This window comes from Panthera onca (assembly GCF_046562875.1).
Source record: "Panthera onca isolate mPanOnc1 chromosome E1 unlocalized genomic scaffold, mPanOnc1 haplotype 2 h2.Chr16_ul_15, whole genome shotgun sequence".
NCBI classification, from domain to species: Eukaryota; Metazoa; Chordata; class Mammalia; order Carnivora; family Felidae; genus Panthera; species Panthera onca.
Genome location: NW_027675814.1, coordinates 135,172 through 151,239, shown reverse-complemented (window position 1 = coordinate 151,239; position 16,068 = coordinate 135,172). Strand labels below are relative to the sequence as shown.

The window sequence follows — 16,068 nt, the reverse complement described above, 5'->3', positions numbered from 1 at the left end:
TTAACGTTGATGCCTTTCTGAATCTGAGAAGAAGCTGCCAGGATTTCCAGTACATACCAAAAAGCGATGACAATATCCTGAAGTGTGTCAACTTGTGTGGGCACGCAGCCGTCTAAAAGGAAGCAGATGGTGGTTGACTGGGGGAGCGTTAGGGCGTCTCTGTGACTGCGGCTCGACTTTGCCTTCAGAGGGTGGCCACACCTACCTCAACGATATTCTCAACAATAATTCAAAAGGGGTAAGGCTTAGATTTTCCTTATTCTCCCTTAGAGCTTATGTTCTTGGCACAATACTGATGCGCCACAGACGAGCCAGCATGTGAATGTGCTCTATCCCGATAAGGTACAGCCTTTCTACATCGTAGAGTCCTTCGGCTTCTAAACTCATGGAGCTCGTACTGTTAGAAGCAATGAAGTGAATTTTTTAAAATAAGCCATCGGTCTGCACCTGTGTAGGTGAATGAAGGAGAAGCACTTTAAAGTCAGGAAAAAAAAAGTATACTTAACATTTAGGATTATCAACCACTGTTGGTTTTCCATAATATATTTCATTCCTGATTTCATCTGAAAGAAATAGGATTATTACTACCATTCAAAAAGTGGTACCTTATTAATAAACTCTTGGCATGGCTTTGAGGTGGATTTCAGATTCAAAATAGACTTTACCACACCGCTAACGTGTTCACTCAGTGTTTATCAATAACTTAAGAGGCTTCATTCAAAAAACTTACTGAGATAGAATTACCTGAAACCCAGGGGTGAATCGAGGCCTTGTAGGGTCTGGACCTCATCTACTTTGGGAAATCCTGCCTCATCAAAACATGCAAAATTATGCGTACAGGAACTGCGAGGGTCCCTCCCAAGACTTCGGAAGGGGCCTATGTAAGTGAGAAGACCTGAAGTTTAAGCTTCAGTCAGTTCAAGATAAATCCACCTCAGCTGGGGCCCAAAAGGCTTACAAACTTATTTAATGCTGGAGAAAATATTGTTTCAACTTATAAACACCCCAGTAATTAAGTCACATAGGTAATAACGTGACTGAATTCACGGGATGGCATCTCCCTTGCGCATGCTCTCTTTCTCTCAGAATAAATAAACGTTAAAAAGAAAAAAGAAAAGAAAAGTTTGGCCCCAAACAAGGAGCCCAGCCTCCAATACACACTTACTGTACTGTGATAATTTTTTGGAAGTTAACTGTGAATTCGTTTTAGTAGTACAGCTCTATTCAAACCACATTGAAAGGGCGGGCCTACGCCGGCTGACTCCATCTTGTTCTGTGTCCTTCACCTTGACCACACCTCCTCCCCTTGAGTAACCCCCCCCCCCAACTGCCTAACAGCACTCTTCCCCAGGACCCTTCCCCAGCCAATCAGCTGAGGCCACAGCCATTACCTCACCAACTGCCCCTAGGCCCCCATAAAACCTTTGTCCTTTTGAAACTGGCTCTCTCTCCCCGGTATCTCACCTCTGCATCAGTGCAGGTAGGGGATTGAGCTCGAGCTAGCTCGAATAAAGGCTCTTTTGCTTTTACATCGGACTCGGCTCCCTGGCGGTATTTGGGGATCACGAATTCTGGGCATAACACACATGACATGAGTATTAATTTATTCTCAATACCAGCTAGCTCTGGTTCTTTAATTACCTTTTTCTGTCATGTAAGATCGATGAGGGAGCATGAGGCAAGTTGAGGGCAAAATACAAGTTAGCACATGCCCCCGCCCCAGGTGGGATATGTGTGATTCTGGCTGCTCGAGGACAAAGGAAAGGAAAGAAAACAAATGGTTAACTGATAAGAGATCTCAGTCGGGCAAGATAGGAGTTTCCATCAGTTTACAAATATCTTAGTAAATTACAAGAAAAAGGCAATCTTATCAATAGCCTAATCGCCAGAAACCTACAGAATCAGCGTCCTGGAGCCCCAACATCACCCCTCCATAGTGATATGGGGAACAAAGGCAAGAAGGAAATCTCAGGTAAAATTAAATTTCCTTATAACCTGCAGCCTATTGACAGATACTTGAGGCAGGCAAATAAAATATTTCTCCAGGAACTCCCTACTGTCTTATTGCTTTGCTAGACGGAAAAACAACCTTAGCTTGACAATAGCAAGGCCTCTGGTATCTTAGGAGTCCTCTTTCACATATCACAGTCCCTCTGGAGACTTCCCTTTTGACTTGACCTCCCAATTCCATAGCATATAACCTGTCACTCTTCACAACCCCAGTGCAGTTCTTTCTGCCCACGGTCCTGTCCCTGTGCTTTCATAAAATCGCCTTTTTGCACCAAAGACATGTTCAAGAATTCTTTCTTGGCCGTCGGCTCCCGACTCCCCACCATCTCCCCAAAACTTCATCAAGATGAACGTGAAAACTCAACACAAGCAAGTTGTTGCCTTGTCCACGACAAATCTGTTCTATTTCACAACCATCCCCTACTTTGTCACCCCCTAGCTCGTTACCCTGCTGCACTGATGCCAGCATGGCTCACATACGTTTTCCCATCAACGGCCATCTTTTTCTCCTTCCAGTATGAAAGATTCTTGGGGACAGTCCCTGTGTATTCTTTGTACCCCCAGTACTTAGTACACTGTCGACACAGAGTGCGCGTGGCACTGAGTGTTTTTCAATGAATTCATTCATTGTTATCAACGGATTCCACCCTATTTTGTCCTGTATTGCCTACATAACTATGAAATTCAGATTCTTAGAAGAGACTCTCGGTGTTATAAGATGCTTAGTAGAGGTGGTGAGTTTTAAGACATTATATTGACACCACTAAAACCTCTTGGTGGAGAAACTCAATGAGCCCGTTCTCTGGCATGCCGGCAAAACAAAAAACTGACCCTCAGTATTCTTTCCCCAAGTTAGGCATCAGCAAATTAATGAGAGGAGAGAGGAGGCCCCTGCTCTTGGGCACCCGCAGGAACTTAACTCCAGCTCCGGACACACCGTAAACACTTTCATCTAATGGAAGATAAGTTGTGAAATCGGATTTCTGAACCACAAGACAGTAAGACAGTCTTTTCCAGCGTCTGCTTTAGAGGAGGGTCTTCAACCTTGAGTCTAAAAATCCCCCTCAGGCCACTGAACATGTCCAGTATGATTTGCTTTTTTACAGAGAAATCACAGAATTTTCCGGCTGAAAGGGAATAACACACTTCTTAATTGAAGAGTGGTCAGGAAAGAAAACACATGGAGAGCAGTGCCCTGTGGCAGGCATTCAGGAGTTCTTTCTGCTTTCCTGATGGCTCAAGAAGCACCCACACCTTTTGCTGCCTGGAGAACTCTGTGCTAAACTTAGTTCTTTGAAGTTCTCTTTTGCATAGGAAACTTGCACATGAGCAGGAATCAAAGTTAAATTCAAAAGTGGATTTCAAGGACCATGCACACCTTGGGGAAGCATCACTGTCACGAATTCCCATGATAATACTGACTTGGGTGTTACTTGCTTGGGGCTTTCATTGCCCACGAAAGCTGGTTACGAGGGAGGGCAGAGAGTGCCATTTAGGAGTTAAGACAAGTCTCTTGGCCTCTTTGTACCTTAGTTTCCTCATTTGAAAAAAAAAATGGATTTTAAGACCTACTTTCCAGAATTCATACTGGGTTTATTAACACACACCTAACCAATCACTGTATGATATTTTTACATGTAGTTTTTTTTTTTTTTTTTTTTTTACATGTATTCATTTTCTATTTCACTTACAGCTTGTGTAAAAACGGCATTCCATGCCAGGCCTGAAATGTTCCAAAGCTCAGTTCGGTGAGTAAATTGCAACGAAGATTTCTACACACACACACACACACACACACAAAAAACAAGACACAAACAAAGAGAAAAAAAAGATATTCTTTCAGAATATTTATCCTTTGGCAGTGATTCTAATTTATAGATAATGAAACATAACCACAATACTCTCTCCATACACTAAAGAAATCTCACTATGAAAGATACTTGCCTTTTTAAAAAAATATTTGCATGAAAGATTTATACTTTCATGTTTATACATGTGGTGCATTAGATACAAATCAGTAAATGCTCAATAAATACTTGTGTTAAGTAAGTATTTTTTTCTAGAGAAGTAAGTTTATTTCTCTAGAAAAACGTTTCACAACTTTAGCACTGTTGAGATTTATGGTTGGATAATCTTTGTTATGGGGGGGGGGGTGCTGCCCTGTGAACTGTAGGGTGTGACAGCAGCCCTGGCCTCCACCCACTAGATGCCAGGAGCACATCTACAGTCTGACAATCAAAAATGTCTCCAGACACTACCAAGTGTCACCTGGATGCAAAATCACCCTGGCAGAGAACTGCTGCTCTAGAACGATTCACTCTGATCTCTATAATAACTCTCACACCAAACTTTGCCACAGACAAAAAAGATTTGCTACATAATTTTAGTAGCTTTCGACTAATAAAGTTTCATTCATTCCAAATGAATAACAAAGAGGTTTACAATTAAGTTTAATACAAATTCCAAATATAATGAATTTATATTTGTAACTTACATAAACTTCAAAAAAGGTAGTGATTCAAATGTACGTCTTTCAATAGATTGTATTTTATTGCAGGATAAATCTCTAGGAAAAGGAAAAGGAAAATATTGCCTCAATTAGCTATAAGATATCTAATTAGTAGGATGGTAGTATTGAATAAGTAGCTTTTGGCTAAACTCTGAGTATTAGGAATTGTTATTTGAACCTTCCAGAGCCCCTAACCCTGTCCTCACCTTTCTTAAGAGTCTCACCTTTGTGATCTTCATACATAAAATATGCAACTATAGATCTTGATAGATCTTGGAAGTAATCTTTCCTGAGAGCAGAAGAATTGATTAAATGACTGTTTGTGGCCTCATCAATTTCTAAATTATGAGCTCAAAGTTGTGATCGCCACATATAATTTCTAATATTAAAAGGGATATTCTCACATTAGCACACCTTCCTGGTTTAGTTCTATTTCTTGACACCAAGTCAATACCAGAAGAGGTAAAAGATACCTTTTCATTTAACTTGAAAAGAAGTTACTCCTCTAATCAATACCTAACTTTGAACGAACTCAGAATTATATTATCATATTAATAGAAATTTATTTTTGGTTGTACGTTGCCTAAACGGTCTATGAATTTATCAATTGCTTCAGCTGCAAGTGGGGCCAACAAAAAAACAACACGGTCCTGGATTTTTATTTGGAAACACCCATTCTTGATTATGGTTGACCCTCTTATTTCCATGGATTTCAGCCGAGTCCCTCACTTTCCACCTACATGGGTACCACCATCTTCTGACTGGCATTTTCATCTCTGGTCTCTCCCATTCTAATCTATACTGCACACAGTCACCAGATTAATTCTCCAGGAGTGGTTCTCAAATATCAGAGTCACTTGGGAACTTACTCAAGATGCAAATTCTCAGCTCTACTCTGGACTGAGTGAATCAGGAACTGTGGAGGTGGAACCTGTGTTCTGACAAGGCCTCCCGGTGACCCTGGTGCAGTCTAAAGTTTGTCCTAGAGCACTGCTGTGATAACACGGTAGCGTGGCATATCATCCAAGGCCTTCAAAATCCTAAATCCGGCTCTAGTTTCCTACTCTACAGATACCAAAGAAATTTCTCCTGCATTTTGCCTTTCACTCACTCTATCTTGCAAGCATATTCTTCCCAAGATGTCTATCTGATGATACGTCATAGCCATTCAAGGTTCTGTTCAAACAGTATTTCTCTAGTAACTTCCCTGATCCAACTTGAAGTCTTCCCCCCCTCTTCTGTGTTCCAAAAACAACTTATACTTCTCATTGCCCAAATCCATTTCTTCCCCTCCCCCTCTCCTCCTCCTCCTTCTTCTCCTTCTTTTAATTTTTTAAAGTAGACTCCACGCCCAACCTGGGGCTTGAACTCACGACCCTGAGATCAAGAGTCGCATGCTCTACTGACTCAGCCGGTCAGGTGCCCCAATTTCTTCTTAATATAGTTATTCTGGCATTCCATTTCCTCTGGGCATAAACTCCATGAAAGTATGGACTAGTCTTGCTCATCTGCGTTGTCTACTGTGTTTAAAACTGATGCATGGACAAAGAACAAACTCAAATATTTATAAAATAAATTAACAGCTGGGTAGTGAGTAGAAGGAGCAAAACGACTGAAAAGAAATGTGGTTTTACGACTTTGTGGCTCCCTCTTCTGCACTTTGTCAGTGCTTCATCATCCATTTAGTGCTTAGGCATTATGGTTTAAGCTTCTGTTTATTTTCCCTGTGAAATCATGAGTTCCTACAAGGGTGGGAAGCCTGTCTTAACCATCTGCGTGCCTATGGTACTGGGCATAGGGCCTGTCACATTCTTTTTTAGGTTTTGATTCACATTTTTTTTGAATGAATGAATGAGAACACTTCACCTGACATGAAATAATTGGCTTACAAAGTACCTCATAGTAGAAATAATGAAAGGCCCTATCCATTGCGCAGTTTGTCTCTTTTGGTTTTCTCCAAACTGTGTTTGTAACGTTTGGAGCCCAGATGGCAGAGGTAGCCAAGAAGACCAATACAAAGTGGTTGTCCCCTAAGACTTGGAAGGTTTGATAATTTGAAGGGCTATTTTTAGTGTCATATGAGATTCTTTTTACTCACTACCCTTAAGCCTTCCACATTTGCAAGAAGAATCTATTTTCTAAAGCACATCATTAATAAGGATTAATGAGGGGTGCCTGGATGGCTTAGTCGATTGAGCATCTGACTTCGTTCGGTTCAGGTCATGATCTCACTGCTCATGAATTCGAGCCCCGCATCAGGCTCTGGGCCAACAGCTCAGAGACTGAAGCCCGCTTCGGATTCTGTGTCTCCCTCTCTCTCTGTGCCTACCCTGCTCATACTCTGTCTCTCTCTCTCTCTCTCTCAAAAATAAATAAACATTAAAAAATTTTTTTAAAAAGGATTAATGAAATACACAGCTTTGCATGGCATGGACAAAGAATAAACACTGAACCTCCATAGCAAAGAACATTAGTATCTCTGTATGTCTAATGTACAGAGATATATGCAAACATTTCTTCCTTGACAATGAGGCTGGAGAGATGTTTATTCTGTAATTAGCGAAGTTAGAGGCATTTCTGATGTTTGTTTAGTGTAAACATTTCTAACTATACCACTTAACCATCATTATATTTTTAAAGATTTCATTTTTTTTAAGTAATCTCTATACCTAACATGGGGCTCTAACCTACAACCTCGAGATCAAGAGTTGCAGACTCTAATGACTGAGACAGCCACGTGCCCCTTAGCCATCATTTTTTTAATGTTTATTTATTTTTGAGAGAGACAGAGCATGAGTGGGGGAGGGGCAGAGAGAGAGGGAGACAGAATCTGAAACAGGCTCCGGGCTCTGAGCTGTCAGCACAGAGCCCGACACGGGGCTCGAACCCACAAACTGTGAGATCACGACCTGAGTCAAAGTCGGACGCCCAACCAACTGAGCCACCCAGGAGCCCCAACCCCTTAACCATCATTTTAAACATCTATTTTTATGGTGGCATAAGAATTTCCACACTGATCACAGGAATCTACTCCTGAAGCCAAGTGCACATTGTATGTTAGCTAACTTAACAATAAATGACATAAAAAATAATAATAAAAAAATAAACTAATAAAATTTCCCACACTGAAATCCTTAATCTCTTAATAATTTAATATGTACTTGGTAATACTGCTTACATAATTCACCTGCTTAGTTAAATATTTAATATTTAAATATTTAATTTAGATTAAATTATTTAAAAATTCTGGGTTAATGGCATTCAAATTAATGTAAGTGTTCTATATTTTCTTGTCTTGTAGGTGACAATTTGAGGTTAACTTCAATTCCTCTCATTTTACTAAGCCAACTTTTTCAAACCTTTTCTGTAAAGGCCAGACAGTAAATATTTTAGGCTTTGCAGGCCATATACGGTCTCTGTCACATATTCTCTGTTTCTTTCTCTTCTTTTCTCTTTTACAGCCCTTTAAGAACATGAAAATCATTCTGAACTCATAGGTTGTATCAAGACAGACCATACACAGGATTTGATCCATGGGCCACAAATAATAAATATAAATAAAAGCAGATGGTATATGAACACTTACATAACAAGGTTCATATGGGTGTCCATAATTGCTCAGACTTCATTACCCCTTTTCCTCTACAACTGAAGGGCTTTTTCCTATATCTTGTCTATAAAATTAAAAAGTTGAAAATGCATAGGAGGTATTTAATGCTAGAGATGGGCTGGGTCCCCACAGACTTACAGAGTTATAGAATTTAATAGAGAGAATTATAGAATTCCACTATAGAGAATTATAGAATTCTACTGTTAGAAGAAATTGTTGCAATTATCCAATTTGAACCCTGTATTTTTTAATAAATAATATAACTAAAAACTCATAATAAATGATGAACTGATTAACTTACAAATACTGGAGGGATAGCAGGTCTTCAAATGTGTCTTTATGTAATTCGGTCAGATAATTGTCCCTGAGAATTCTGCAAAATGAAAAGGTCATTTCTGGGTCAAAATGCAAAAATAACTACAACTATTTGCTACACAGGACCGCTAGATGTGAGAGAAACCTGGGTAATGGTGCCACCAAATACACTAATTCTTATTTAATGTAGGGATGGTGATCTCTGCTGTTTGATTCAAATCTTTTCTTCTCACATACTCCTTTGTCTCTCCCTCTCTCTCTCTCTCTCTCTCTCTCTCTCTCTCACACACACACACACACACACACACACACACACACACACACCCCTATCCACTCTTCACACCAAAATGTACATTTAATGCCTACTCTCTGGATCATAAAATCTCTGTTAGAACCCAGCCCTGAGTGGCAAAAACATGGACAGAACTGCCACTTCCTCCTCTCTTTTCCCAAATTTTATTGTGGAAGCCCTATTTATAACCATATCAGTGCTACAAGTAAAGCCATCTAATTTTTTCCCCATCTAAAAAATATCTGTGAGAACTAAAAATGTGCATAAAATGCACATAACATAAATGCTCAGTTTAATAAGTATAGAGTAAATACCCGTGTAACACTATTTGTTCATTCTACTGTTGGTGGATACTAGATTTTTCTAATTTTTAGTTATTATAAACAGTGCTGCTTTGGACATTTTTCTGTTTATATCCTAGTACACATTTGCCTAAGTTTCTCCAGGATTTAACAGGGGTACAAAATTGTCTTCCTAAGAGGTTGTGCTATTTCAAGCTGGCAGATTGAAACATGCCAAGTCTCTACCAAACTCCAAACTCCACCAAAGTCCCTAAGGATGATTAGAAAAGATACAATTAGAAAATCCACAACCTTAGCTCAAAGCCAAGGGAGTAGCTCTACAAACACTCCCCACCAGAAATGCCTTGGAGCCACCTACAGGGTGATTAGCTGGGATACTGCAGTAGGACCAAGGACAGCACATCAACCCCACATCCTTCCTCCTTGGATCTGGCAGCAAAGGGTGTTTTCTTCCAGGCAGGAGCCATTGGTGTTAGAAGGGGGCAGGGTCCCAGAACCCTGGAGGAAGGGTATACACTCTGACTAGCCATTAGAAGTCACCTCCCACCTCTTCTTTAACTCTCAGGGGGACCTGTCACCAATAACAAGCCCCGTGGTTCATTTCACCTCTTCCTTAGGACCAGAAAACAGAAGCAAGTCAAATCTCAACTACAAAGATAAATTGCACTCAGGAATGACCAAATGGAGTGAGAAAGCCAATTCTATTCAGGACAGAAAATAAAAAACAAATATAACAGCTTATAGTCAATGACACAGTTAACAGAGAAAACACAAAAGGATTTGAGAATACCAACATTAATGGGGCACCTGCGTGGCTCAGTCGGTTAAGCATCCGACTTTGGCTCAGGTTGCAGTCCATGGGTTCAAGCCCTGCACTGGGCTCTGTGCTGAAGCTCAGAGCCTGGAGCCTGCTTCCGATTCTGTGTCTCCCTCTCTCTCTGCCCCTCCCCAACTTGCACTCTGTCTCTCACTCTCTCTCTCTCTCAAAACTAAACAGTATACAAAATTTAGAATGGCATCATTAATATATCCTCAGACAGAGGTAAACAGTACATCTAATAAAAAGAACCAACTCAAGATTATATGAATGAAAAGTATTATCATTAGTAAAAAACTCAGTCTATGAGCAGCAGAAACGGTCGTTGAATAAATTAGAAAACTTGAGAGATCTGGCCACTGATTTCTTACCAATACTTGAAATTCTATGTATTTATTATATTTACATATTTGTTTTTATATTATATATTTGTAAACCCCTTGACAAGTGGGATATTTGGTCAGTTTTGTTCTTGGGCTTATATCCCTGGCATGTAAAACAGTTCCTGGGACATAGGAGATGCTCCATAAATATTTGTTGAATGAATTCAGAAAGTGACAGGTATCAATTTGCAAATATACTACTTTTAATTAAAACAAATCATTCATTTATCATCATTTATGAGAATAAGTACAACTTCACAGGAAAACAAATGTCTTTCTCCACCTCCGCCCCAATTTGTGACTCAATCTTTTGAGACAAGAACCTTTTGAGAATTTCATAAAAGCTATGGAATGGACCCTTTCCCTAGAAAACTGCACTTTCTTGAATACGTGCAAAGGTGTGCATGCGATTTCAATTTGCAGACCATCCCTTTAGGGCTCAGGTCCGTGAATAGAATGGACTGAATTTGTGGGTGCCAAACTTGGATGGGAAATAGAATCACATCTCTATTTTCACAAACCTCTAACTAGAATTAGCATTTCCTTCCATTATGAATGTAGGCAACAAACCACAGATTAGTGTAGTTAATTTGGTCCCCAGCAGAAATCAGATATTTTCATATCACATATTTGGCATGGATATCTCAAAATATCATTTATTCTCATCAGTACCTTGAAGTTATAATAGTTAGTAGGCGTACCATTATATTTTGTTATTTAATATTCTAACAGAAGCAGATTTATTGCTATATCACTAATCTTTTTAAAAATTTTTTGAAAACTCTATTTCCACATAATTTCCTTTTCCTATATATTTTAACTTATTATACATTTGAAAACATCATCCCAAGAACATAAGCTTCTGCAGATCATCAATACATATATAGAAGGGTGCCTGGGTGGCTCAGTCTGTTAAGTGTCCAACTTCAGCTCAGGTCATGATCTCACGGTTCGTGGGTTCGAGCCCCACATTGGGCTCTCTGCTGACAGATCAGAGCCTGGAGCCTGCTTCCAATTCTGTGTCTCCCTCTCTTTCTGCCCCTCCCCTGTTCATGCTCTGTCTCTCAGCAATAAATAAATGTTGAAAAAAATTTTTTTAAAAATTTGATATATAGAAAAAAAGGTTAAAAATCCTGCCCCAGGGGACTATTGACCCATAGTTAAAAACTTCTGTCTTACAAGGCATAACCCTCAAGCTGAATTAGAAATCATCAAATCTTGGGGCACCTGGGTGGCTCAGTTGCTTAAGTGTCTGACTTCGGCTCAAGTCATCATTTCACAGTTTGTGGGGTCGAGCCCCACATCAGGCTCTGTGCTGACAGCTCGGAGCCTAGAGCCTGCTTAGGACTCTGTGTCTCCCTCTCTCTCTGCCCCTTCCCTGCTCACTCTCTCTCTCTCTCTCTCTCTCTCTCTCTCTCAAAAATAAATAAACATTTAAAAATTTTTTAAGAATCATCAAATCTTACCAGATTCATCTTCTAGTATATAAACTACCAAATACACGCTTTTCAAAAAATATTTTTTTAACTTCAGTTTATTTTTTTTAATAGGTAATATATATTTGCATGGCTCAGAATTCCAAAGGTATATAATACACAATTCAAAGTTTTTCTCCTACCCCTGTCCCTCAGCCTACCCACTCTCTCCACTCTCTCTTGTTCCTTGTGCCAAATTACTTTCATTTTTCTTACAAGTTTGGGAAATAAGATCTCCAAGTTAGATACTATCATGAGAAAATATAAACTATATATAGTATTTAAGAAATTCATAAAATTCATAAGAAAACAACTACCTTGTTCTACCATTTGTCCCTTACCAGTAAGGTTATCAGACTAAGGGGCAGGGGGGAATCTACTTTAGGGGGATCATAATCCCTACATTTAGATTACTATGACTGTTATGTCTTTTATTATTAATTCAGAAGTCATTTATGACTTATCTACCCAAGTTGAACTAATGATATGACACACAATCTGTCATGAAAAATGCCAGTCAGTTACTTTGAGTATAATATTGTTTCCAAAATTACTTGTGTCTACACTGACTTTTTCTACAAATCAATTTAAAAAAAAGATAACAAAAAAATTGGCAAAGGACAGAAAATTCAGACAAGAAACACAAATGCCCAGGAAACATACAGAGATATTTAAATGTATACGTAATCAGAAAAATTCAAATTCAGAAGGGACCCATTTTATTCACCCACCAGATCAGCCAAGAAATGGAGAATATCCAAGAGTGGGAGGGTAGGAGGAAATGAATGCTGTCATGGTGTATGGATTGGTGTGTAAATTGGCACACCTTTTTTGAGGGCAATTAAAATTGTATATATCGACATCGTCTTCATCCCAACAGTTCCATTTCCAGGGATCTATTCTACAGAAATACCCACCCACGTACACAAAGATGCATGTATGAGGTGGTCCATGCAGCAATGCATGTAATAAGAAAACTGGACACAGCCTAAACATCCATCAGGAGGGGAATTACTAAATCATAATACACTCATACTATGGAATATTATGCAGCAGCTTGCATGGATGGGGTAACCCTCTATGTACTGGAAGAAAAAAAGTCTAAGACATACCACGAAGCAAAAGAATCGAGTTGTAGGATGTTACAATTTATGTAAAAAAAAGATAAGAAAATCACACAACAAACCTATTTTGCTGTAAATATGTATGTAGGCAAATGCATGGAAAAAGGTCTGGAAGGATATATACTAAATCCAGAGTAGTGGCTATCCCAGCAGTGGGGGGATTAGAACATAAGGCAGGTGTTCACTAGATCTGTTATTTCATCAAAAAAATTTTTTTTAATGTTTATTTATTTTTGAGACAGAGAGAGAGAGGGAATGAATGAGCAGGAGAGGGGCAGAGAGAGAGGGAGACAGAATCTGAAGCAGGCTCCAGGCTCTGAGCTGTCAACACAGAGCCCAACGTGGGGCTTGAACCCACGAACCGTTGAGATTATGACCTGAGCCGAAGTTGGACACTTAACCGAATAAGCCCCCCAGGCCCCCCTGTTATTTCATTTTTATATATTGAGACTATAATCACGTATTCCTTGTATAATGGAAAATAAGTTGAAATTGATTCTAATTTTAAAGGGAACCTGCCAAATTTAATTTTTAAAATAAACACAGATGGGGCGCCTGGGTGGCTCAGTCGGTTAAGCGGCTGACTTCAGCTCAGGTCATGATCTCGCGGTCCGTGAGTTCGAGCCCTGCGTCGGGCTCTGTGCTGACAGCTCAGAGCCTGGAGCCTGTTTCAGATTCTCTGTCTCCCTCTCTCTGACCCTCCCCCGTTCATGCTCTGTCTCTCTCTGTTTCAAAAATAAATAAACGTTAAAAAAAAAAATTAACACAGAATTGCAATCGGTAGAGGTCGAGTTGGGATATGGAAGGGGAAACACCTTTCCTCAGAGCTACTGACTTCAAAGTTCTGGACCAAGAAGGACCTTAGAATGCAGTTAGTTTTTTTTTTTTTTTTTTTTTTTTTTTTTTTTTGTATTCGTATTTGGAGAGAATATACTCACAGTTTCTCAGCCCAACGGTATCCCTTCCATACATTTTCATCAATGTGAGAAATAGAGTTTCCTTGGAAATTTCTGTGAAGAAACACAGTTCAGATCCTTGAATAGGTAGGAAAGGAATGAACAGAATAAATAAAAGAATCACTGGCAACCTTGTGGGGAATATTCCAATGCAGTAAATGCCAACTTTCTAATTTCCGCGGCTATCAGCATCCCAGGTGGTGCAATTAATAAAGAGATAGCGTGGGGCCACTGGCACAAACAAGCCAGCTCCTTAGAACCTGAACTTCCTATTTGTTCCATTCCTTGGGTAGATAACGCCTGTTAATTACTCTGGAGATAAGTATTTTTTTCCCCCAAATCACTTATGTGTCTAAAATGGTTCCTTCCACAAATCAATGAGAAAATAATAATTCAACGAAAAAAATGGTAAAAAATTTACCATTATCAGCAAACAAATGTAAAGAAGCCCTCTACTGAAACCTCTCTAGGTGTTAGAAGGATAAGGGAAGTTAGAAATTAGAATAACTAACATGGAAAGATTTCTTAGACATATTGTATAGGGAAAAGCAACAAATCACTGGGCAAGGAATTAAAAAGTATCCCCTCATTAGGAAATTAGGAAAAAATGCAAAGGAAAGAGATGGGAAGGAAGGACACACACCAAAAAGGTGACAGGAGTTATCTTATGAGTGGTAGGGAGGGTGGGGTGGGATTTTCACGTTTTATCCTCTATACCTGTGACATTAAAAACAAAAAAAAGTATCCATGATAATTCATGTATCCATGAATTACACATGTTTAAGAGAAGCTATTAAATGCCTGAGGTTCAGTTTCAACCGCTAACTCTGCGTATGACTTTGAATCTTTACCTTTAGTTTTGTCCTCTTCCCTCAGCAACAGCTTACCTGGTCAGTTTATATACACATTTTTTTCAGGGGAGTCAGGAATAAATTCAAAACAGATACCCATCTGCCCATGTGCCTGGTGGACATTTCCAGTCAACCTGAAGCCTTCTGGTTGCTCTGTGTTCCCTGGTAAAAGATGCCTCAACTTCCATCATTCTTATCTGGGACAGAAGTTTCAGAGTAATATCTGAGTTTTCTCTTTCCCGTGCACACCCCACCCGCGACTGTCATCAGTTAGTCTATCTTGTCACTTCCTCCTTTGCAGTGCTCTCAAGGCTTTTCTTTCTACTCTTTTCAGCCACTCTGAGTCGGCCCCTTGTTACTTTATTCCCAGGTTTTGTTAGAACATTCTATCTGGTCTCGCTGGATCAAGCTCTCCTCTCCAGATCGGCCTATATGGGGAACTGAAAATAATCCTGTTTCAGCGGTCTGTATATCTCATGCTTGAAAACTTTCAATGGCTCTCTATAACTCAGAATCTAACGTTCAAACCTCTCTAGCTGATAGTCAAGGTTTCTCGTAATTGGATCTTTAACTGCTTAACCTAATTCTTAATTCCTGATCATTCCTGCAGCCGTGCCTTTGCCTAGACTTATACCCATTTTTTCTCTATTTAACACATCAGAGCCACTCTTTAAGTCTCAGCTAAAGTGTTAGCTTATCCATGCAGCTCTCCCTGACCTCCATACTCCGCTGATTACAGAGTCTGCTGAATTCCAACACCCATGGTACCTCTTTTAGTACTTAATTACATGCCACCTCCCTTTTTATGACCATTTCCTTTCTTCCCACCTGTCATTTCATGTTCTGAAGACGATTTCATCCTAGTGTGGCGCCCATAGTACTTACTCTTGGGTTGGGCCCAAACTGAGTACTGTATGTGGAAGGCCGGGCGTCAAAGATGAGGTCTGGGGAATCAAAATAATAACAGCTAACACTCATATTTCGCCAGGCACTGATCCAAGTGCTTCATATGTATTACCTCATCTAGATCTCACCATAATCCCATGAGATGGTAACTATCATAATTTCCATTTCACAGAAAAGGAAACTGAGTCACAAAGCTAATAGATGACAGACCTCGGCCCAAACGCAGGCAATCTAGTTCCAGAATCTCTACTCTTCACTACTCTGTTGTATCCTATTATAGAGGATGGAGCAAAAATGGGAGAGTAGAGGTTAAGGAATGAAATAATGGGGCTAAAAATTGGATAAGGAAAAAGAATAAGGACAATTACAAGTAAAAGATTGCAGAAGGGCGAACAGTAGTAAAAAGGAAAATGAAGATAAGGGATAGTTGACAAAGAAAAGGTAAAAACAGAAAGTCAGTCAACGTGGTTGGGGAGATGAGGAAGGCCCAGGGCGACATTGAGGAAGAGACTGCCATG

The 16,068-nt window shown here is 39.7% G+C and overlaps 1 protein-coding gene and 1 long non-coding RNA gene across 9 annotated transcripts in view; one reads left to right on the top strand and one right to left on the bottom strand.

Moving 5' to 3' along the window:
• LOC144615375 (uncharacterized) overlaps nucleotides 1-16,068 on the bottom strand; it is a 48,015-nt gene that overhangs the window by 26,520 nt on the left and 5,427 nt on the right. For 2 of the 7 annotated variants that reach the window (XM_078442313.1, XM_078442314.1), the window contains exon 2: nucleotides 13,776-13,847. In XM_078442313.1, the coding sequence (XP_078298439.1) occupies nucleotides 13,776-13,847 (72 nt within the window). Of the gene's footprint in view, nucleotides 1-3,701; nucleotides 3,783-4,504; nucleotides 4,577-8,430; nucleotides 8,503-13,775; nucleotides 13,848-16,068 lie in introns of all 7 variants that reach the window. The other 5 variants (XM_078442308.1, XM_078442311.1, XM_078442309.1 and 2 more) reach the window with 5 other exon arrangements.
• On the top strand, nucleotides 2,929-15,938 carry LOC144614358 (uncharacterized). Of its 2 annotated transcripts, none has more exons than XR_014137148.1 (3): nucleotides 2,929-3,008; nucleotides 3,704-3,758; nucleotides 15,015-15,938. It is a non-coding gene; the product is annotated as an uncharacterized LOC144614358 (long non-coding RNA). The 2 variants fall into 2 exon arrangements; XR_014137149.1 differs by lacking the exon at nucleotides 15,015-15,938 and adding an exon at nucleotides 7,981-8,167.